Below are 23,272 nucleotides of genomic sequence, written 5' to 3' on the forward strand. Positions count from 1 at the left end.
TCCAGAAACAGCTGTAAAATATGATGGTTTAAAGAGCACGAACACCTCTGAAACTAATCAAGTTTTTATTCTGTCAGCCTTAAGTTATAAACATATCTGAGGACATGATGACATTTAGATAAAAACAGCGTGGAATGAACAATCAGTTGGCACACCTGAATGAAAGAAAGAAAGGAAACTAGTTTAAGGCTAAAGGCGTACATTCAACAACAACACTCACTAAAACATCAAACTGCTTCACATCCAGAAAACAAAGTCCATGAAAACAAGTTTATAGCCGTTTAACCAAGCAAAAACTCTCACTGACTCAATTTATGTACCATAAATAGCATCTTCAGAAGCACTTTGCTATAATAATATTATTATAATGCCATGAAGTCACTTACAGGATCAGCTCAATACATCAGAATATGATGAAGAGTCCATTTCACTAGTTCAGTAAGTCATCTATATTGTCATATAGATGACAAACTGTTCAGAGGAAACATTTACATATTAAACAGACTTTTTAAAAATTGGTCCTTTGTAATATTCACATTTTGAGATAAAAGTCGAAATTATGAGATAAAAAAAGCCGAAATTATGAGATAAAAGTCAAGATTATGAGATAAAATAGTTGAAATTATGAGATAGAAAAGTTGAAATTTTGAGATAGAAAAGTCATAATTTTGAGATAAAAAGTTGAAATGAGATTTAAAAAGTCAAGTATGAGATAAAAAGTGATGATTTTGAGAAAAAAGTAAAAAAAATATGAGATAAAAGTAGAAATTGAGATAAAAGTCAAAATTATGAGATAAAAAGTGATGATTTTGAGAAAAAAGTCAAAATTATGAGATAAAAGTCAAAATTATGAGATAAAAAGTGATGATTTTGAGAAAAAAGTCAAAATTATGAGATAAAAAGTCAAAATTATGAGATAAAAAGTCAAAATTATGAGATAAAAAGTCATAATTTTGAGATAAAAAAAGTTGGAAAAAATGAGATAAAAGTTTAAATTGAAATAAGAGTTGAAATTGAAATAAAACTCAAAATTATGAGATAAAAAGTCGTTATAAGATGGACATACATTTCAGAGGAAACATTTCCATATTAAACAGACTTTTTAAAATTGGTCTTTTCTAAAATTAAGATCTTTTTGAGACAGTGAATTTCACGTCTTCATTAACTGTAAGCCATAATCATTATAATTAGAATAAATTAAATAAATGAAGACATGAAATGTTTCATCCTGTGTGTAATGGATCTATAGAATGTGATATTTCACCTTTTTGAATTAAATTACTGACATTAATAAACTTTTCTATCATATTCTAATTTATTGAGATGCACCTGCTTCATTTCAGAAGGACTGAATAATTCCTGAATATGAATTAAGACTGAAAGATGTTTTCTCATTCAGTTTGTTGTCGTCTACAATCACAGCAAGTCCTGATTTAAAAAAAAAAAAGCTTCAAAAGCTTCATAATGCTCCAAAGCAACCAAAGAAAAGAAGCTTAGAGAGATCTAATGGAGGGGAAGGATCAAAGGCTGATGATTGTCATATCTTCAGTTATTATAATTATCAGTGGTAATGTCACACTGATATTAAATACAAGCATGAGAGTCCACTTTAAATACAGGAGAACAATACAAACGCTCTAAATAAAGGCATCATCATCATCATCATCATCATCACCATCATCATCATCATCATCATGTACTGAGAGCTGCTCTGGTTCACTACTGACACAGAACAGGAGGAGCAGAAATATGGAGATAAAACCAGATAAAAACCATAAAAACATTAATCTACCAAAAGGTTTCTCAGCTGTTTCTAGTAGAATCAGATTTACTCAATAACTGACTGAACGTTTACCAACATCTGACCACTGGAGAGGAGGAGGAGGAGGAGGAGAGAGGGAGAGAGAGAGGAGGAGGAGAGAGAGAGGAGGAGGAGGAGAGAGAGGTGAAAGAAAGAAAGGAGTCATTTTTTTAATGGGGGAAGGAAGCCTCCAACACTAGACAAAGACATGAGAAAGGAGGAGGGGGAGAGAGAGGAGGAGCAGGAGGAGGATTAGGAGGAGAAGGAGGAGAGAGAAAGAGAGAGGAGAGGAGAAGGAGGAGAGAGAGAGAGGAGGAGAAAGGGAGAGAGAGAGGAGGAGAGAGAGAGATATAGATGAGGAGGAGGAGAGAGGGAGAGAGAGAGGAGGAGGAGGAGGAGAGAGAGGAAGATGAGAGAGGAGGAGGAGGAGGAGAAAGGGAGAGAGAGAAGAGAGAGAGATAGAGAGGAGGAGGAGAAAGAGAGAGGAGGAGGAGGAGAGAGGGAGAGAGAGAGAGGAGGAGGAGGAGAGAGAGAGGAAGATGAGAGAGGAGGAGGAGGAGGAGGAGAAAGGGAGAGAGAGAAGACAGAGAGATAGAGAGGAGGAGGAGGAGGAGAAAGAGATAGAGAGGAGGAGGAGGAGGAGAGAGAGGAAGATGAGAGAGGAGGAGGAGGAGAAAGGGAGAGAGAGAGAGGAGGAGGAGAAGAGAGAGAGATAGAGAGTAGGAGGAGGAGAGAGAGAGGAGGAGGAGGAGGAGAAAGGGAGAGAGAGAGAGGAGGAGGAGAAGAGAGAGAGATAGAGAGGAGGAGGAGGAGAGAGAGAGGAGGAGGAGGAGAAGAGAGAGAGATAGAGGAGGAGGAGGAGAAAGGAAAGAGAGAGAGAGAGAGAGAGAGAGGAGGAGGAGAAAGGAGGAGAGAGAGAGGAGGAGGAGAAAGGGAGAGAGAGAGAGAGGAGGAGGAGAGAGAGAGGAGGAGGAGAGAGAGGTGAAAGAAAGAAGCTAATAAAGTCAAATTAAATTTCTGCATGTTATTCATTTTTCGGAATATATGCACCGTATATGACCTTTATTAATGAGTTTAAACACAAAATGAACATATCTATTAGATCAAATAATCATCTAGTGATATTCTCAACAGCTTTAAATGATTCTTTGACCCAGAAAATGTAGATTTTAACACCAACATTGACCTTCTGAGTGGCTTGGAAGATTTATTGGTTCTCATAGATTTTATATGGGAGCCATCTCCAATCTACCATCTTGATGAAGTGGCTCCCATCAGAAATAGAAACTTATGGTGGAAAAAAAAATGTTTCTTTAGTCCTCCGTGTCCTTTATTTAGCTCCTCCTCCTGACTAGAAGGAGTAACGGTCATTTTAAACACCTGGAGGTTTAGTGAATACTGTACTGATACTGTAAACCACTGAGGAACCTTTTGGTAGAGTTTTTTAGGGTTAAACCATATTTGCACCTGACAGGATTTCCTCCATTTTTAAAATATCTTTAACCTTGTAAACAATCACTAAAATAACCCTAAACTGAGGGAATCCAACACTGTCAACCTCTTCTATGCATATGCAGTTTTTACAGTGACTCCAGGTATCTCTATATCAGATACTTCATGTTTTATCAGCTCATCAGTCTCATTGTAATGCATAATAAGGACTTTGAAACGTTTTAAATCAGCAGTTTCAGGCCAGAAGTCGTTACTGATGTCATCTTGTGCCAGTTATGAGTGTTTCAATGTGCCGCAATCTCTAAGAAGTTATTTTAAAAAACTAAAATTGTATTTTAACTGTCAAAAATATAACAAAATTTAGATTTATTTCACTTAGTTCCCCAAAAAAATCAAATGAAACCCATTTCAGCAGACGCATGAACGAGGAATTTCAAAGCTACATTATTCTCTTCAGAGGCAGATAAATGAAGACTTTTACCACTGTTGCCTCGAAGGGATCTGAAATGTTAATTTATAATGAACAAGGCAAACTGATCCTCAATCAGTTCTTCCTCTTGTGACCCAAAACACAACTTGAAATAAAACCCAGGAGCTAATATTTGCCACTTTTACTATTTAGTCAGCCTCTGATTGTCTCCTCCAGCAGCTCTTTGGTCTCTGCCATGGTTGAGTCTGGAGTGTGTCTGTTTGAGGCTGTGGACAGGTGTCTTTATACAGGTAACCAGGTCAAACAGGTGCCATTAATACAGGTAACGAGTGGAGGACAGAAGAGCTTCTTAAAGGAGAAGTTACAGGTCTCTGAGAGACAGAAATCTTGCTTGTTTGTGGGTGACCAAATACTCATTTTCCACCATAATTTACAAATAAATTCTTTAAAAATGCTACAATGTGATTTCCTGGATTTTTTTTCTCATTCTGTCTCTCATAGTTGAAGTGTAGCTATGATGAAAATTACAGACCTCTCTCATCTTTTAATATTTTAATCTTTAAGTAGGAGAACTTGCACAATCAGTGGCTGACTAAAGACTTTTTTGCCCCACTGTACACTCGCGACCTAGGCTCAGATTAGCGGAGGTCTAATACCTAATATAATTCAAATTAAAGCTGCAGCAGCATTGAAAGGGCCCGAGCAGAGTGGAGCCGTTGGGGGTCCAGAGATCGTTGGAGGGACGAGGTGATCCAGTAATCTGACACCTCATACAAGTCTCTACGACAAACGGTTCATTAGTTAGGAAAAGGGGGCGTGGCTAATAAAAGGGGGAGGGTCTTTATGAAATATTGTTATGTAGAACTGTTCAGTGATGGACCATCATCATGCATGACAAGTTTGAGGCAGATTGGACAATGTATGGTCAAGTTAGACAGTCTCGTCTTTTATGCCAAAACACCATATTTCGCCGCCATGCCACGCCCACATAGCGTGACGGTCTGCAAAGCTTTTAATAGCTTTTGATGTCAAAGGCCTTGTGATGGTACTGAACAAGTCTGAAGTTGATCGGATTAAATCTGTAGGAGGAGTTTGTTAAACTATGTGGCTTGGAAATGGCGAAAAACCTTGAAAACGCCATTTTCAATCCAAGATGGCCGACTTCCTGTCCGTTTTTTGGTATGGCTTCTTGAGACTTTTTGGTGCGTCTTCCCATGATACATGGATGGGCCAAATTTCTTGTCTCTACGACAAACTTGTTTTAGGGGCTCAATTCAATTAGGGGGTGCTAGTAGGTCATTTAGCCACGCCCACTTCTGAAACCAATGAAAAATACGTAAATTTGTGAGTTTTGGAATTTGATAAAGCCTCAAAAAAACGCAATTCATTTGCCGTTATAATAATAAACGGACCAGTTCCAATAGAGTCCTCCACTCTTAGTGCTCGGGCCCTAAATATTAAATATTAGTAATTAAATTCATTTAAAACTGATTGTACAGTTCAAATCTGGTTCCCTGAATGCAACTCAAGTCTACTGTCATTAGGGGCCGGGGGTCAAAATAATATATTTTTTAATTTAATTATTTTTTAATGTAAGATACATTCTGCCCTACAGAGTCTAACTGCAGTAACACAAAGGGTTAAACTGAGAAAAACTGCTTTTTTAAAGTTTTTTAAAAGTTTTTTAACTGTCCAGCCTAATGTGTTATAGTTAGATAAGTGATATGACACTTATTTCTACATGTATTGATGATGTCATTTTTATGCTAAAAAATCATGATGATTTATTTGACCTTTGACCCCAAAAACATAGTTTCTGTCTCTGGTTTTGCTGTAAAAGGTTCTAACAGTGATGATAAACAGAGAGCAGGAACTATAATGTTGTTTTAAAAGTGTTTAACAACTCTATTCAAACTATATTTGTGTATTTTAGACTTAATATTATAAAGTAATGTTATATTTTAGTCTTAATATAATTTTTGTTGGCTTTTAACACCATGTAGAGTGTTGATTTTATGTTTTTATGTTTTTATTTGTATAAATGCATATTTTATTTTGTGTGGGCAGTACATTTTATTTATTTTATTCTATTTATAATTTATTTTATCTTACTGTATTTTACTTTTCTATTGTGTTTTTTTTTAACATCTCTTTGTATTGTGTTATCTGTTTATTATTGTGCAGCACTTTGGAAACCTTGTGTTTGCTAAAATTGTGCTCTATAAATAAAGTGGATTGGATTTTATCTCACTTTTTTCCTGGATTTTGTAGTTACTGCAATCATTATTCCTCTGAAATAAAGCTAAATGAAAACCTAAATTCCAATTTCGACCATAAATCTAGTTACTGCAGTTAGACTTTGTAGGACAGTAAACATGTGTTGTTGTTGTTGTTGTTGTTGTTTTTCTGCTGCATTAGACAGTGATCTGGAGTTAGTGTGTTTTCAAAGAGAAAATAAAGTCATCTTACATCTAAATGTTTCCCTTGTACAACAACAACCAAAACAAATCTTTAAAATAATATAATCTGTACAAGCCATCCGTCAAGAAAATTATAATAATCTCACATTATCCCTTTATATTACAGCATGTTCCTCTGAGTGGACACTGATAAAAAAACCAGATGAAACAGTAAATCTGAGGGAAATGATCTTGCTGCATGGACAGATAATTTACCTTGACAAGATTTATTAAATTAAGATTATTAAATCTAGAAATAAGCATGTTGAACACTTAAAATAAGAAATTAACTCTTAAAACCAGATAAATGATCTAACACTTCTAAATCTAAAGTTTTTTTTTAAATCTTGGTAAGAAACAAATAATCATCAGGTCACTCTGCTCGGGCCAGTTCATCGCTGCTAAATTATGAAAAAGTCGAAATTATGAGATTAAAAATTGAAATTATGAGGTTAAAAAGTCATAATTTTGAGATAAAAAAAATTCAATTATGAGAAAATCGAAATAATGAGATTGCATTTTTTTTATTATGATATAAAAGTCGAAATTATGAGACAAAAGTTGAAATGACATTTAAAAAAGTCATAATTTTGAGATAAAAAATGGAAATTATGAGATAAAAGTCGAAATAATGAGATTAAAATGTTTTAATTATGATGTAAAAGTCGAAATCATGAGATAAAAGTTGAAATGAGATTTAAAAAAGTCATAATTTTGAGATAAAAAAATGGAAATTATGAGATAAAAGTCAAAATTATGAGATTGAATTTTTTAAAATTATGATATAAAAGTCGAAATCATGAGATAAAAGTTGAAATGACATTTTAAAAAAAAGTTATTATTTTGAAATGAAAAGTTGAAGTCATAAAATGAACTCTTCACTGCTGGCAGCTTTATTCTTTGATTTATCTGGTTTGTATGTTCAACATGCTTATTTCTACATTTAATAATCTGAATTTAATAAATCTTTGGTTTTATGCGGTTTTAAGTGGTTTGAACTGGTTTTATTCTGGTTTCATTCTTGTTTTAAGAGTTGATTTCTTATTTTAAGTGTTCAACATGCTTATTTCTAGATTTAATAATCTTAATTTAAGAAATCTCTTGGTTTTATTCTGGTTTTAAATGGTTTTATTCTGGTTTTATTCTGGTTTTATTCTGGTTTAACTGGTTTTATTCTTGTTTGAAGAGTTAATTTCTTATTTTAAGTGTTCAACATGCTTATTTCTAGATTTAATAATCTTAATTTAATAAATCTTGTCAAGGTAAATTATCTGTCCATGCAGCAAGATCATTTCCCTCAGATTTACTGTTTGATCTTGTTTTAAACACCTTTTTTTATCAGTGTTGGTTCCACTGCAGAGACAGTTACTGTTGCATGAACAACACCTGTATAAGTACAGTTTGTATATGTGGCATAGCTATGGTTATCATACTGTAACAGTCCATCCATATAGTACAGTAGTCTCATGTTCTCTGAGCCGTATGGGGGCACCATCAACTCTAACGCTGCGTTCAATTGCACTCCGAACTCGGAAAGATCCGACCTCCGAGTGGGAAAACTGCAACAGAACGGAACTTGAACTCGGGATTCCGACTCGGGAATTCAAGTAGGATCCAAGCAGCCGAGTAGGTCGGAAATACGTGGAAAACAGTCACTTTATCTTCAACATTTAGTCGTTTAATTTATCATTTGTGTTACTAAAAGTGCAGGATTACTGTGTGGTGGTATTTGCTCTCCCACTCTGTTCATTAAAGAGTTTGTGTGAGCGTAGTAGGGACGAAAAAGCTCAATAAAAGTGTCAAAAATATTATAGTTTGTCCCATATTTAAACTACATTAGTCTATAAGGTGTAATACTGCACTTCTTTTTATTATATCCAGGAAATTGATAAGATTTAATGATATTTTTGTCTCTAAAGTAGCTGATGAATAATTTCTAATTCTAATAATTTCTCCAGACAAACATCAGTTTGCTGTGGTCGGCCATGTTTTTTTTAGAGGTTGAGCAATGAAACGCATTTACCTCCGAAGTCGGAATTTCCAACTCGGATCTTTCCGAGTTCCGAGTGCATTTGAACGCAGCATGACGTGACATTCACTGGACTTGATTTTCACAGGAGAAGAGTTGAGACCTGGGCAGTCTGTTCCAGGTGACCTCAGGACCAGATCTGTAGTCTGGAGCGTCTCACACACTGGGAGTCCTTCCAGTTCCAGTCTGCTGTGGTTCTGGATTAAGACTGTGTACTGGTCTGACTGGGAGCAGCCTCCTACCTCCAGTATCTATCTCTTGTAGTGGCTGGGAGCGTCTGCAAACATGTACTTGAGTCTGTAGGCCTCAGCCAGAAGGAGGCCCACCTCCTCGTTGCCCCAGTGGATGGTAGGAAGGTTCTGCAGGAGCATCAGGAGGCCCTGAGGAGAACACAACATTAGTTACACGCACTGGAATATATATAGTCCGGCGGCTTAGGACCAGATTTGGGAAGAAAGGGGACATGTCGGACAAAAGCACCAAATTTTTTCCACATGCTTTCTATCACTATAGGTTTCAATTTTTGGTAGGAGCCACTTCATCAAGATTGCAGATCGGAGATGGCAGCCATATAAAATCTATGAGAACCAGTATATCTTCTAAGCCACTTAGAAGGTCAATCTTAGTGTCAAAATATACATTTTCTGGGTCAAAGAATAATTTAAAGCTACTGAGAATATCACTAGATGATCAAATAGATATGTTCATTTTGGCCATGTATTTACATAATTATTAGATTCCAAACATTTTCAGCTCAGGATTCTCTGCTGCAGCACTTGAAGCGAGTTGCCTACCAGTCTGGGTGAAAATGAACATTTCTATTTGATCAAATAATCATCTAGTGATATTCTCAACAGCTTTAAATGATTCCTGGACCCAGAAAATGTAGATTTTGACACCAAGATTGACCTTCTGTGTGGCTTGGAAGATGTATTGGTTCTCATAGACTTTATATGGGTGCCATCTCGGATCGGCCATCTTGATGAAGTGGCTCCTACCAAAAATTGAAACCTATGGTGATAGAGGAGCACGTGGAAAAAATGTGGTGCTTTTGTCCAGCGTGTCCCCTTTATTTAGCTAAGCCGCCTGACTAATAGAATATATAGAATATATAGAGCATTCACAGATATATACAGGATGTGACATTACAACATCCTGCAACCAAGATTAGATTATAGTTAACAAAAACGAAACGAAATAACGGAAACTAGAATTGAAAAAACATTTTCGTTGACTGAAAGTGAGTTTTTAAAAAACAATAACTAACTGAAACTGTATTTTGTGGTTCCAAAACTAACTCAAACTAACTAAAATTATAGTGAAATGTCCTTCGTTTTCGCCTTTGTCAACTTTTTTTTATCCGTAAACCTTTTCGGTTGTTATGAAATCTATTTCATCTATCTGGTTTTATGACTTAATAAACTTATTGGGGCTGAGATGGATCAGACAAAGGAAATAAAGGAAACATTTATTGTGACCTTATTGAATCTGGACCCAACAAATACCCCATTACAAAACAACTACAACTAATAAAAACTAAACTACAACTAATAAAAACTAAACTACAACTAATAAAAACTAAACTACAACTAACAAAAACTAAACTACAACTAATAAAAACTAAACTACAACTAATAAAAAGCATTTTCCAAAAAATAAAAACTACTTAAAACTACATTATTAGATTATGATTTGAACTGTTTTCAAAATGGAAAAGAGGAGGAAGTCCTGTAAGATAATAAACCAGGTGCTGGTGTGTGTGTGTGTTTGTCCATGTGTGTGTCTTTGTGTCTGTGTGTGTGTTTGTCCATGTGTGTGTCTTTGTGTCTGTGTGTGTGTGTCTGTCTGACACTGTCAAAATAACGAGAAAAAAGTAAAAATGAGAAGAAAAAAGGCTTTGGTTTCTAAGCAACCAGGGCCAGGTGGCGTCCACCAATCAGAGCACTGACAGAAATCAAAAAACAGCAAAACTTTCTCCTCCAACAGAAAGCATTTTACTCCAAACCGTAGCTCCTATCAGTGATCAGACTTCACTTTGAGCATCCTGAGTTCTTCTTAAAACTCGTCAGTTAGTGTCTAAAACTAGTCAGTTAGTGTCTAAAACTCGTCAGTTAGTGTCTAAAACTCGTCAGTTAGTGTCTAAAACTGATCAGTTAGTGTCTAAAACTCGTCAGTTAGTGTCTAAAACTAGTCAGTTAGTGTCTAAAACTCGTCAGTTAGTGTCTAAAACTAGTCAGTTAGTGTCTAAAACTAGTCAGTTAGTGTCTAAAACTCGTCAGTTAGTGTCTAAAACTAGTCAGTGTCTAAAACTCGTCAGTTAGTGTCTAAAACTTGTCAGTTAGTGTCTAAAACGAGTGAGTTAGTGTCTAAAACTCGTCAGTTAGTGTCTAAAACTAGTCATTTAGTGTCTAAAACTAGTCAGTTAGTGTCTAAAACTCGTCAGTTAGTGTCTAAAACTAGTCAGTTAGTGTCTAAAACTCGTCAGTTAGTGTCTAAAACTAGTCAGTTAGTGTCTAAAACTAGTCAGTTAGTGTCTAAAACTCGTCAGTTAGTGTCTAAAACTAGTCAGTTAGTGTCTAAAACTCGTCAGTTAGTGTCTAAAACTAGTCAGTTAGTGTCTAAAACTAGTCAGTTAGTGTCTAAAACTCGTCAGTTAATGTCTAAAACTAGTCAGTTAGTGTCTAAAACTCGTCAGTTAGTGTCTAAAACTCGTCAGTTAGTGTCTAAAACTAGTCAGTTCGTGTCTAAAACTCATCAGTTAGTGTCTAAAACTAGTCAGTTAGTGTCTAAAACTCGTCAGTTAGTGTCTAAAACTAGTCAGTTAGTGTCTAAAACTCGTCAGTTAGTGTCTAAAACTAGTCAGTTAGTGTCTAAAACTCGTCAGTTAGTGTCTAAAACTCGTCAGTTAGTGTCTAAAACTAGTCAGTTAGTGTCTAAAACTCGTCAGTTAGTGTCTAAAACTAGTCAGTTAGTGTCTAAAACTAGTCAGTTAGTGTCTAAAACTCGTCAGTTAGTGTCTAAAACTAGTCAGTTAGTGTCTAAAACTCGTCAGTTAGTGTCTAAAACTAGTCAGTTAGTGTCTAAAACTCGTCAGTTAGTGTCTAAAACTCGTCAGTTAGTGTCTAAAACTAGTCAGTTAGTGTCTAAAACTCGTCAGTTAGTGTCTAAAACTAGTCAGTTAGTGTCTAAAACTCGTCAGTTAGTGTCTAAAACTCGTCAGTTAGTGTCTAAAACTAGTCAGTTAGTGTCTAAAACTCGTCAGTTAGTGTCTAAAACTAGTCAGTTCGTGTCTAAAACTCGTCAGTTAGTGTCTAAAACTCGTCAGTTAGTGTCTAAAACTAGTCAGTTAGTGTCTAAAACTCGTCAGTTAGTGTCTAAAACTCGTCAGTTAGTGTCTAAAACGAGTCAGTTAGTGTCTAAAACTTGTCAGTTAGTGTCTAAAACTAGTCAGTTAGTGTCTAAAACTCATCAGTTAGTGTCTAAAACTAGTCAGTTAGTGTCTAAAACTGGTCAGTTAGTGTCTAAAACTGGTCAGTTAGTGTCTAAAACTCGTCAGTTAGTGCCTAAAACTAGTCAGTTAGTGTCTAAAACTCATCAGTTAGTGTCTAAAACTAGTCAGTTCGTGTCTAAAACTCGTCATTTAGTGTCTAAAACTCATCAGTTAGTGTCTAAAACTAGTCAGTTAGTGTCTAAAACTCGTCATTGTCTAAAACTAGTCAGTAAGTGTCTAAAACTAGTCAGTTAGTGTCTAAAACTCGTCAGTTCGTGTCTAAAACTCGTCAGTTAGTGTCTAAAACTCGTCAGTTAGTGTCTAAAACTTGTCAGTTAGTGTCTAAAACTCGTCAGTTAGTCTCTAAAACTCGTCAGTTAGTGTCTAAAACTCGTCAGTTAGTGTCTAAAACTCGTCATTGTCTAAAACTAGTCAGTAAGTGTCTAAAACTAGTCAGTTAGTGTCTAAAACTCGTCAGTTAGTGTCTAAAACTTGTCAGTTAGTGTTTAAAACTAGTCAGTTAGTGTCTAAAACTCGTCAGTTGGTGTCTAAAACTTGTCAGTTAGTGTTTAAAACTAGTCAGTTAGTGTCTAAAACTCGTCAGTTAGTGTTTAAAACTAGTCATTGTCTAAAACTAGTCAGTTAGTGTCTAAAACTCGTCAGTTAGTGTTTAAAACTAGTCAGTTAGTGTCTAAAACTCGTCATTGTCTAAAACTGATCAGTTAGTGTCTAAAACTAGTCAGTTAGTGTCTAAAACTAGTCAGTTAGTGTCTAAAACTCGTCATTGTCTAAAACTAGTCAGTTAGTGTCTAAAACTAGTCAGTTAGTGTCTAAAACTCGTCAGTTCGTGTCTAAAACTCGTCAGTTAGTGTCTAAAACTCGTAAGTTAGTGTCTAAAACTTGTCAGTTAGTGTCTAAAACTAGTCAGTTAGTGTCTAAAACTAGTCAGTTAGTGTCTAAAACTCGTCATTGTCTAAAACTAGTCAGTTAGTGTCTAAAACTAGTCAGTTAGTGTCTAAAACTCGTCAGTTAGTGTCTAAAACTCGTCAGTTAGTGTTTAAAACTAGTCATTGTCTAAAACTAGTCAGTGTCTAAAACTAGTCAGTGTCTAAAACTTGTCATTTAGTGTTTAAAACTCGTCAGTTTTTGTTTAAAACTCGTCAGTTAGTGTCTAAAACTTGTCAGTTAGTGTTTAAAACTCGTCAGTTTTTGTTTAAAACTCGTCAGTTAGTGTCTAAAACTCGTCAGTTTGAGTCTAAAACTCGTCAGTTAGGGGGGGGGGGGCAGGCTTTGGTAGCTAAGCAACCAGGGCCAGGTGGCGTCCACCAATCAGAGCAATCAACTGAAATCAACTGCTGCTGCCACGGAAGAAACAGAAGAATAAAATCTAGGAAGAAGCCGGTGGTGAGATAGTGAGCACACTCAACAATCCTCAGAACATTAATCTAGCAGCAAAAGGTATTTACTAATACTACGTTATTTTGTCACTATTTTGAGATACTCAGTAAATTAACTGGACTTTTTTTCCCTTTACTGTCAGAAATGTGCTTCCACTAGCTGGTACCTGAAAGTCGACCATGGAGAGGATTTCTTTGCGCCACTCGATGAGGAAAGCAGAACAGACGTAGAGGTGGAAGTGGGAGAATCCTTCAGATTCAGCCTGGAGAACACAACAAGCAGAGACCATCAACAGGGAGGAGGAGACCTGGAAACCTGGAAACCTGGAAACCTGGACCTGGACCTGGTCAACTAACAAACGCTGTTCACTGACAATTATTTGATTCAATAATTGATCTTGTTTAAAGAGTTAATTTCTTATTTTAAGTGTTCAACATGCTTATTTCTAGATTTAATAATCTTAATTTAAGAAATCTTGTGAAGGTAAATTATCTGTCCATGCAGCTATATATATATATGTATATATATATATATATATATATATATATATATATTCATAATCTTCAGCTTAATTTGCTAAAAGTAAGAAAACAAAATGTGTAATTGCTTATATTTAGTGTATTTCACTTATTTTGAGGCTGTAAAAGGTTAAATTTTTAAGTAATCTCATCTTAAAACCAGCATTTTATGGTTATGTTTAGTATATTTCACTTATTTTGAGGCTGTAAAATGTTACTTTTTAAGTAAGCTGATCTTAAAACCAGCATTTTATGCTTATTTGAAGCCTTCTAAATGCATCTGTAGACATGATTATTTCTAGATTTAACAATCTTAATTGAAGAAATCTTGTCAAGTGAAAATATCTTGCTGCATGGGCAGATAATTTACCTGTTTTGAGGACCTTTTCCCTCAGATTTAGTGTTTATATCTGGTTTTTACACACCTTTCGTGTGAACTCTATAGTTCCTTTTTTTAGGCTGACAGTTTTCATCTTATAGTTTTATCCTGTAATCCTTTCTACTGTGCAGGTTTTCTGCTGGTGTCCTCTCTACTCTACCTGGTAGGTGTCCTCTCTACTCTACCTGGTAGGTGTCCTCTCTACTCTACCTGGTAGGTGTCCTCTCTACTCTACCTGGTCGGTGTCCTCTACTCTACCTGGTAGGTGTCCTCTCTACTCTACCTGGTAGGTGTCCTCTACTCTACCTGGTAGGTGTCCTCTCTACTCTACCTGGTAGGTGTCCTCTCTACTCTACCTGGTCGGTGTCCTCTACTCTACCTGGTAGGTGTCCTCTCTACTCTACCTGGTAGGTGTCCTCTACTCTACCTGGTAGGTGTCCTCTCTACTCTACCTGGTCGGTGTCCTCTACTCTACCTGGTAGGTGTCCTCTCTACTCTACCTGGTAGGTGTCCTCTACTCTACCTGGTCGGTGTCCTCTCTACTCTACCTGGTAGGTGTCCTCTACTCTACCTGGTAGGTGTCCTCTCTACTCTACCTGGTAGGTGTCCTCTACTCTACCTGGTAGGTGTCCTCTACTCTACCTGGTAGGTGTCCTCTCTACTCTACCTGGTAGGTGTCCTCTACTCTACCTGGTAGGTGTCCTCTACTCTACCTGGTAGGTGTCCTCTACTCTACCTGGTAGGTGTCCTCTCTACTCTACCTGGTAGGTGTCCTCTACTCTACCTGGTAGGTGTCCTCTCTACTCTACCTGGTAGGTGTCCTCTACTCTACCTGGTAGGTGTCCTCTCTACTCTACCTGGTAGGTGTCCTCTACTCTACCTGGTAGGTGTCCTCTACTCTACCTGGTAGGTGTCCTCTCTACTCTACCTGGTAGGTGTCCTCTCTACTCTACCTGGTAGGTGTCCTCTACTCTACCTGGTAGGTGTCCTCTCTACTCTACCTGGTAGGTGTCCTCTACTCTACCTGGTAGGTGTCCTCTACTCTACCTGGTAGGTGTCCTCTCTACTCTACCTGGTAGGTGTCCTCTCTACTCTACCTGGTAGGTGTCCTCTACTCTACCTGGTAGGTGTCCTCTACTCTACCTGGTAGGTGTCCTCTACTCTACCTGGTAGGTGTCCTCTCTACTCTACCTGGTAGGTGTCCTCTACTCTACCTGGTAGGTGTCCTCTACTCTACCTGGTAGGTGTCCTCTACTCTACCTGGTAGGTGTCCTCTACTCTACCTGGTAGGTGTCCTCTCTACTCTACCTGGTAGGTGTCCTCTCTACTCTACCTGGTAGGTGTCCTCTCTACTCTACCTGGTAGGTGTCCTCTACTCTACCTGGTAGGTGTCCTCTACTCTACCTGGTAGGTGTCCTCTCTACTCTACCTGGTAGGTGTCCTCTCTACTCTACCTGGTAGGTGTCCTCTACTCTACCTGGTAGGTGTCCTCTACTCTACCTGGTAGGTGTCCTCTACTCTACCTGGTAGGTGTCCTCTCTACTCTACCTGGTAGGTGTCCTCTACTCTACCTGGTAGGTGTCCTCTACTCTACCTGGTAGGTGTCCTCTACTCTACCTGGTAGGTGTCCTCTCTACTCTACCTGGTAGGTGTCCTCTCTACTCTACCTGGTAGGTGTCCTCTACTCTACCTGGTAGGTGTCCTCTACTCTACCTGGTAGGTGTCCTCTCTACTCTACCTGGTAGGTGTCCTCTACTCTACCTGGTAGGTGTCCTCTACTCTACCTGGTAGGTGTCCTCTCTACTCTACCTGGTAGGTGTCCTCTACTCTACCTGGTAGGTGTCCTCTACTCTACACTCTACCTGGTAGGTGTCCTCTACTCTACCTGGTAGGTGTCCCTCTACTCTACCTGGTAGGTGTCCTCTCTACTCTACCTGGTAGGTGTCCTCTACTCTACCTGGTAGGTGTCCTCTACTCTACCTGGTAGGTGTCCTCTCTACTCTACCTGGTAGGTGTCCTCTCTACTCTACCTGGTAGGTGTCCTCTCCTACTCTACCTGGTAGGTGTCCTCTACTCTACCTGGTAGGTGTCCTCTACTCTACCTGGTAGGTGTCCTCTCTACTCTACCTGGTAGGTGTCCTCTCTACTCTACCTGGTAGGTGTCCTCTACTCTACCTGGTCGGTGTCCTCTACTCTACCTGGTAGGTGTCCTCTCTACTCTACCTGGTAGGTGTCCTCTACTCTACCTGGTAGGTGTCCTCTCTACTCTACCTGGTAGGTGTCCTCTACTCTACCTGGTAGGTGTCCTCTACTCTACCTGGTAGGTGTCCTCTCTACTCTACCTGGTAGGTGTCCTCTCTACTCTACCTGGTAGGTGTCCTCTACTCTACCTGGTAGGTGTCCTCTCTACTCTACCTGGTAGGTGTCCTCTACTCTACCTGGTAGGTGTCCTCTACTCTACCTGGTAGGTGTCCTCTCTACTCTACCTGGTAGGTGTCCTCTACTCTACCTGGTAGGTGTCCCTCTACTCTACCTGGTAGGTGTCCTCTCTACTCTACCTGGTAGGTGTCCTCTACTCTACCTGGTAGGTGTCCTCTACTCTACCTGGTAGGTGTCCTCTCTACTCTACCTGGTAGGTGTCCTCTACTCTACCTGGTAGGTGTCCTCTCTACTCTACCTGGTAGGTGTCCTCTACTCTCTACCTGGTAGGTGTCCTCTACTCTACCTGGTAGGTGTCCTCTCTACTCTACCTGGTAGGTGTCCTCTCTACTCTACCTGGGTAGGTGTCCTCTACTCTACCTGGTAGGTGTCCTCTCTACTCTACCTGGTAGGTGTCCTCTCTACTCTACCTGGTAGGTGTCCTCTACTCTACCTGGTCGGTGTCCTCTACTCTACCTGGTAGGTGTCCTCTCTACTCTACCTGGTAGGTGTCCTCTACTCTACCTGGTAGGTGTCCTCTCTACTCTACCTGGTAGGTGTCCTCTACTCTACCTGGTAGGTGTCCTCTACTCTACCTGGTAGGTGTCCTCTCTACTCTACCTGGTAGGGTGTCCTCTCTACTCTACCTGGTAGGTGTCCTCTACTCTACCTGGTAGGTGTCCTCTCTACTCTACCTGGTAGGTGTCCTCTACTCTACCTGGTAGGTGTCCTCTCTACTCTACCTGGTAGGTGTCCTCTACTCTACCTGGTAGGTGTCCTCTACTCTAACCTGGTAGGTGTCCTCTCTACTCTACCTGGTAGGTGTCCTCTCTACTCTACCTGGTAGGTGTCCTCTACTCTACCTGGTAGGTGTCCTCTCTACTCTACCTGGTAGGTGTCCTCTCTACTCTACCTGGTAGGTGTCCTCTACTCTACCTGGTAGGTGTCCCTCTCTACTCTACCTGGTAGGTGTCCCTCTCTACTCTACCTGGTAGGTGTCCTCTCTACTCTACCTGGTAGGTGTCCCTCTACTCTACCTGGTAGGTGTCCTCTCTACTCTACCTGGTAGGTGTCCTCTCTACTCTACCTGGTAGGTGTCCTCTACTCTACCTGGTAGGTGTCCCTCTACTCTACCTGGTAGGTGTCCTCTCTACTCTACCTGGTAGGTGTCCTCTCTACTCTACCTGGTAGGTGTCCTCTACTCTACCTGGTCGGTGTCCTCTACTCTACCTGGTAGGTGTCCTCTCTACTCTACCTGGTAGGTGTCCTCTACTCTACCTGGTAGGTGTCCTCTCTACTCTACCTGGTAGGTGTCCTCTACTCTACCTGGTAGGTGTCCCTCTACTCTACCTGGTAGGTGTCCTCTCTACTCTACCTGGTAGATGTCCTCTCTACTCTACCTGGTAGGTGTCCTCTACTCTACCTGGTAGGTGTCCTCTCTACTCTACCCTTGGTAAGGTGTCCTCTACTCTACCTGGTAGGTGTCCTCTACTCTACCTGGTAGGTGTCCTCTCTACTCTACCTGGTAGGTGTGCTCTACTCTACCTGGTAGGTGTCCTCTCTCTACTCTACCTGGTAGGTGTCCTCTCTACTCTACCTGGTAGGTGTCCTCTACTCTACCTGGTAGGTGTCCTCTCTACTCTACCTGGTAGGTGTCCTCTCTACTCTACCTGGTAGGTGTCCTCTACTCTACCTGGTAGGTGTCCTCTCTACTCTACCTGGTAGGTGTCCTCTCTACTCTACCTGGTAGGTGTCCCTCTACTCTACCTGGTAGGTGTCCTCTACTCTACCTGGTAGGTGTCCTCTCTACCTACCTGGTAGGTGTCCTCTACTCTACCTGGTAGGTGTCCCTCTACTCTACCTGGTAGGTGTCCTCTCTACTCTACCTGGTCGGTGTCCTCTACTCTACCTGGTAGGTGTCCTCTCTACTCTACCTGGTAGGTGTCCTCTACTCTACCTGGTAGGTGTCCTCTCTACTCTACCTGGTAGGTGTCTCTCTACTCTACCTGGTAGGTGTCCTCTACTCTACCTGGTAGGTGTCCTCTCTACTCTACCTGGTAGGTGTCCTCTACTCTACCTGGTAGGTGTCCTCTACTCTACCTGGTAGGTGTCCTCTCTACTCTACCTGGTAGGTGTCCTCTACTCTACCTGGTAGGTGTCCTCTCTACTCTACCTGGTAGGTGTCCTCTACTCTACCTGGTAGGTGTCCTCTACTCTACCTGGTAGGTGTCCTCTCTACTCTACCTGGTAGGTGTCCTCTACTCTACCTGGTAGGTGTCCTCTACTCTACCTGGTAGGTGTCCTCTCTACTCTACCTGGTAGGTGTCCTCTACTCTACCTGGTAGGTGTCCTCTCTACTCTACCTGGTAGGTGTCCTCTCTACTCTACCTGGTAGGTGTCCTCTACTCTACCTGGTAGGTGTCCTCTCTACTCTACCTGGTAGGTGTCCCCTCTACTCTACCTGGTAGGTGTCCTCTACTCTACCTGGTAGGTGTCCTCTCTACTCTACCTGGTAGGTGTCCCTCTACTCTACCTGGTAGGTGTCCTCTCTACTCTACCTGGTAGGTGTCCTCTACCTCTACCTGGTAGGTGTCCTCTCTACTCTACCTGGTAGGTGTCCTCTACTCTACCTGGTAGGTGTCCTCTACTCTACCTGGTAGGTGTCCTCTCTACTCTACCTGGTAGGTGTCCTCTCTACACCTACCTGGTAGGTGTCCTCTACTCTACCTGGTAGGTGTCCTCTCTACTCTACCTGGTAGGTGTCCTCTACTCTACCTGGTAGGGTGTCCTCTCTACTCTACCTGGTAGGTGTCCTCTCTACTCTACCTGGTAGGTGTCCTCTACTCTACCTGGTAGGTGTCCTCTCTACTCTACCTGGTAGGTGTCCTCTCTACTCTACCTGGTAGGTGTCCTCTACTCTACCTGGTAGGTGTCCTCTCTACTCTACCTGGTAGGTGTCCTCTACTCTACCTGGTAGGTGTCCTCTCTACTCTACCTGGTAGGTGTCCTCTACTCTACCTGGTAGGTGTCCTCTCTACTCTACCTGGTAGGTGTCCTCTCTACTCTACCTGGTAGGTGTCCTCTCTACTCTACCTGGTAGGTGTCCTCTACTCTACCTGGTAGGTGTCCTCTCTACTCTACCTGGTAGGTGTCCTCTACTCTACCTGGTAGGTGTCCTCTCTACTCTACCTGGTAGGTGTCCTCTCTACTCTACCTGGTAGGTGTCCTCTCTACTCTACCTGGTAGGTGTCCTCTCTACTCTACCTGGTAGGTGTCCTCTACTCTACCTGGTAGGTGTCCTCTACTCTACCTGGTAGGTGTCCTCTCTACTCTACCTGGTAGGTGTCCTCTCTACCCTACCTGGTAGGTGTCCTCTACTCTACCTGGTAGGTGTCCTCTCTACTCTACCTGGTAGGTGTCCTCTACTCTACCTGGTAGGTGTCCTCTCTACTCTACCTGGTAGGTGTCCTCTACTCTACCTGGTAGGTGTCCTCTCTACTCTACCTGGTAGGTGTCCTCTCTACTCTACCTGGTAGGTGTCCTCTACTCTACCTGGTAGGTGTCCTCTCTACTCTACCTGGTAGGTGTCCTCTACTCTACCTGGTAGGTGTCCTCTCTACTCTACCTGGTAGGTGTCCTCTCTACTCTACCTGGTAGGTGTCCTCTACTCTACCTGGTAGGTGTCCTCTCTACTCTACCTGGTAGGTGTCCTCTACTCTACCTGGTAGGTGTCCTCTCTACTCTACCTGGTAGGTGTCCTCTCTACTCTACCTGGTAGGTGTCCTCTCTACTCTACCTGGTAGGTGTCCTCTACTCTACCTGGTAGGTGTCCTCTCTACTCTACCTGGTAGGTGTCCTCTACTCTACCTGGTAGGTGTCCTCTCTACTCTACCTGGTAGGTGTCCTCTCTACTCTACCTGGTAGGTGTCCTCTCTACTCTACCTGGTAGGTGTCCTCTCTACTCTACCTGGTAGGTGTCCTCTCTACTCTACCTGGTAGGTGTCCTCTCTACTCTACCTGGTAGGTGTCCTCTCTACTCTACCTGGTAGGTGTCCTCTCTACTCTACCTGGTAGGTGTCCCAGAGACGGATAGTGCAGCGAAGCGGCAGCTCCCTCATCAGAAGGTTGTTCATCCAGCGGAAAGCAAACTGCAGGTACTCCACCTCGTACCTCTTAAAATGATTGTGAATGTCCTCTGGAAAAAAACACACAAACAAATAAACACAAATAAACACAGACAAAGAAATGCAGACAAACACAGATGTTAAACTGGTTTCCTGTTAATAACCATAGTCACCATAACTATTTCTTTAGGACGATATATTTCCCCAGAAACTATCACGATAAACGATAGTATTGTTGTTGTTTTTTTATGCTATATATTTTTTTTTTTTTTTGTCATTTACTTTTCATTGGTTTTTGATTTTACATGTCAATGAACAAACAAACAATTAACATGAAAACCTATGGAGAAATCCAGAAAACATCAAGGGAAAAGTAGAAGCGGTTGACTGACAGGAGAGGGAAACGATAAGTGGATATATTGATTATTAGGATCTGAAAGATCATTCAATTTAAAGTCTCATGTGATCCACTAGGATCCACTCGAGTCCACTAGAGTCCACTAGAGTCCACTAGAGTCCACTCACCGTCGATCCTGCTGACCAGCTCCTCTAAAGCCTTCACCTTGTTCTGGATCCCAGGCTGAGCAAACGTGTAGTTGTCCTGGAAGGAAACAATGTTCAGCAAACGGGCAGATGTAGAGTTTCTAGAGTGTTTGATGATGTTTAATGTGTGTGTTCAGACCTGGATCCCGTCCAGCAGCTTGCTCATGCACCAGAAGCTGTCGGCCTCGATGTTCCTCTGAGTGTCCAGAGGAAGAGCTGACACCTCAAAGTTCTCCACATCTTCTGCTGCAACACACACACAGCTGGATGAAGCACAACATGACCCAACACATGACTCTTACGCCTGGATTCCACTGGATGCGTAACGACTCCGACAGGGGTCTGTCCGCAACGGCTGCGTATCTACGCAGTCCATCAACACCCACCGGATCCGTCTGTGTCGGAGCTGTTGCGGACAGCAGAGTCCCGAGGACGCACGAGATCTTGCGAATTCACGCCTAATCAATTGATATAACTGGAAGATAATCAACATCTCCTCATTAATGACTGGAGACAAATCCAGCGACTCCGTCTTAACGATCGCTAACGAGGTCGGCCGGCTTGTTAACGAGCCGGCCGACCTCGTTAGCGAACCCGAGGTATTTTATTTTGAAAATATACCGGTGTTTTATTTTGTGTCTGTGCAAGACTTCCTGTCCCGAACGATCTGCTCTGTGCTGAATTTATGCGTAGTGCTCCGTCGTCCGACAAAAATAGAAGCTCTGCGCAAGTGTTGCGAGGGCTGTCGGATGGCCCTGCGTTGTCGGACTCATTACGCAGCGGATCTGCAGTCGGTGGAATCTCACACATTGATTATAATGGGTGTGTAACGGCTCCGACGACGGATCTGCAGCCGTTACGCATCCAGTGGAATCCAGGCGTTATTAAGACTCCGCTTCTGATTAACCCCTTACCATTCTGCCCCCTTTTATAGAAAATTGGGGGTGGGGGACAGTGGATTTTTAGGGGGAGATAGAAGGTCAACAGGCAATAGAAGTTGTATATATATATATACATATATATACATACAATTCCAAAACGGTTTAGGGGCCCTAGAATGCAGAAATATTCAAATAGAGTAAATGAAAAAAACACATTTGTGCTGCATAAGAATAATAGTTTATGGCCAAACGTGCATGGGATCAGCATAAAGTGCATAAAGCATAAAGTGCATGTCTGTAAAGAGGAGACTCGTGGGAACCCATAGAACCCATTTTCATTTAGATATTCTAAGGTCCAAGGTCAAGGGACACCTTTGGAAATGGCCATGTCAGTTTTTAAAGTTAGAGCTTAAAACGGACTCCACTAGCACCTCTAAAAGAAAAAAGGTGTCAAAAACTCAGCGGGCCGTCGGATCACAAAGAGGTTACAAATGTCTGTGACTTTGGACAAAGTAACAACTACAAACCTCCCACTAACAGTAAGTAGAATAGACATACACACAATAATGAGATCAATCAGTGCAGCTATAAAACTCCAGTCAACATGTAGGTTGCTCTAGAGGTTTAATGTGGGACAGCTGGACTGATCCTGGCTGGGCTGGAGATGAGTCATGGATTTATAAAGTATCAGGTATTTGAGTAGGAAAACCCTGATCAACACTGTGAAATACAGCATTTGGGTTCAGTGTGAATATACATGTATAATTGGGCTCTGTGCAGGAAATGTCCCAGGAGTAACTTACTGACAAACTCGGAGAGGAAGACGACGAAGAAGGGCGTGACCAGGTCGTTGATGCCCTGGACGTAGCCGCTGGCTGGGTGACGGATCGCCCAGATGAACAGGATACGCTCAAACACCTGACCACAGCAACACAACAACAACAACAACAACAACAACATTTATTATCTGATCTGGGTCAATATCACACAATCATCTTTATTATTTATTGTTGCTCTGAGTAACAGTGCGTGAATATTTTGATGCAAAGAGTAGTCATAGTTATTTTATCCTGTGGTTAATGTCTCAGTCACAGATGACCCCAGATCCATTCAGGATCATGAAGTAAACAAAAACATCACCCACATGAACAACATGTTCAACATGTTTATTTCTAGATTTAATAATCTTAATTTAATAAATCTTGTCAAGGTAAATTATCTGTCCATGCAGCAAGATCATTTCCCTCAGATTTACTGTTTGATCTGGTTTTTATCACCTTTTTAGCTTAGTCATTCTACACTAATACTGAGTATTTTTATTCTCTAAATATACAAATATATATATTTTAT

General features: G+C 40.9%; 1 protein-coding gene across 3 annotated transcripts in view; it reads right to left on the reverse strand.

Annotated features, from left to right (window-relative positions):
- Window positions 1-5,358: 5,358 nt before the first annotated feature.
- tbc1d22b (TBC1 domain family, member 22B) overlaps window positions 5,359-23,272 on the reverse strand; it is a 33,882-nt gene continuing 15,968 nt past the window's right edge. For all 3 annotated transcript variants that reach the window (XM_059333694.1, XM_059333693.1, XM_059333692.1), the window contains 6 exons: window positions 22,726-22,840; window positions 21,181-21,287; window positions 21,024-21,099; window positions 20,442-20,569; window positions 13,226-13,321; window positions 5,359-8,551 (listed from right to left, as the gene is read on the reverse strand). In XM_059333694.1, the coding sequence (XP_059189677.1) occupies window positions 8,423-8,551; window positions 13,226-13,321; window positions 20,442-20,569; window positions 21,024-21,099; window positions 21,181-21,287; window positions 22,726-22,840 (651 nt within the window). In that variant the 3' untranslated portion in view covers window positions 5,359-8,422. The remainder of the gene's footprint in view (window positions 8,552-13,225; window positions 13,322-20,441; window positions 20,570-21,023; window positions 21,100-21,180; window positions 21,288-22,725; window positions 22,841-23,272) is intronic.

This window comes from Centropristis striata, chromosome 5 (assembly GCF_030273125.1).
Source record: "Centropristis striata isolate RG_2023a ecotype Rhode Island chromosome 5, C.striata_1.0, whole genome shotgun sequence".
NCBI lineage: Eukaryota > Metazoa > Chordata > Actinopteri > Perciformes > Serranidae > Centropristis > Centropristis striata.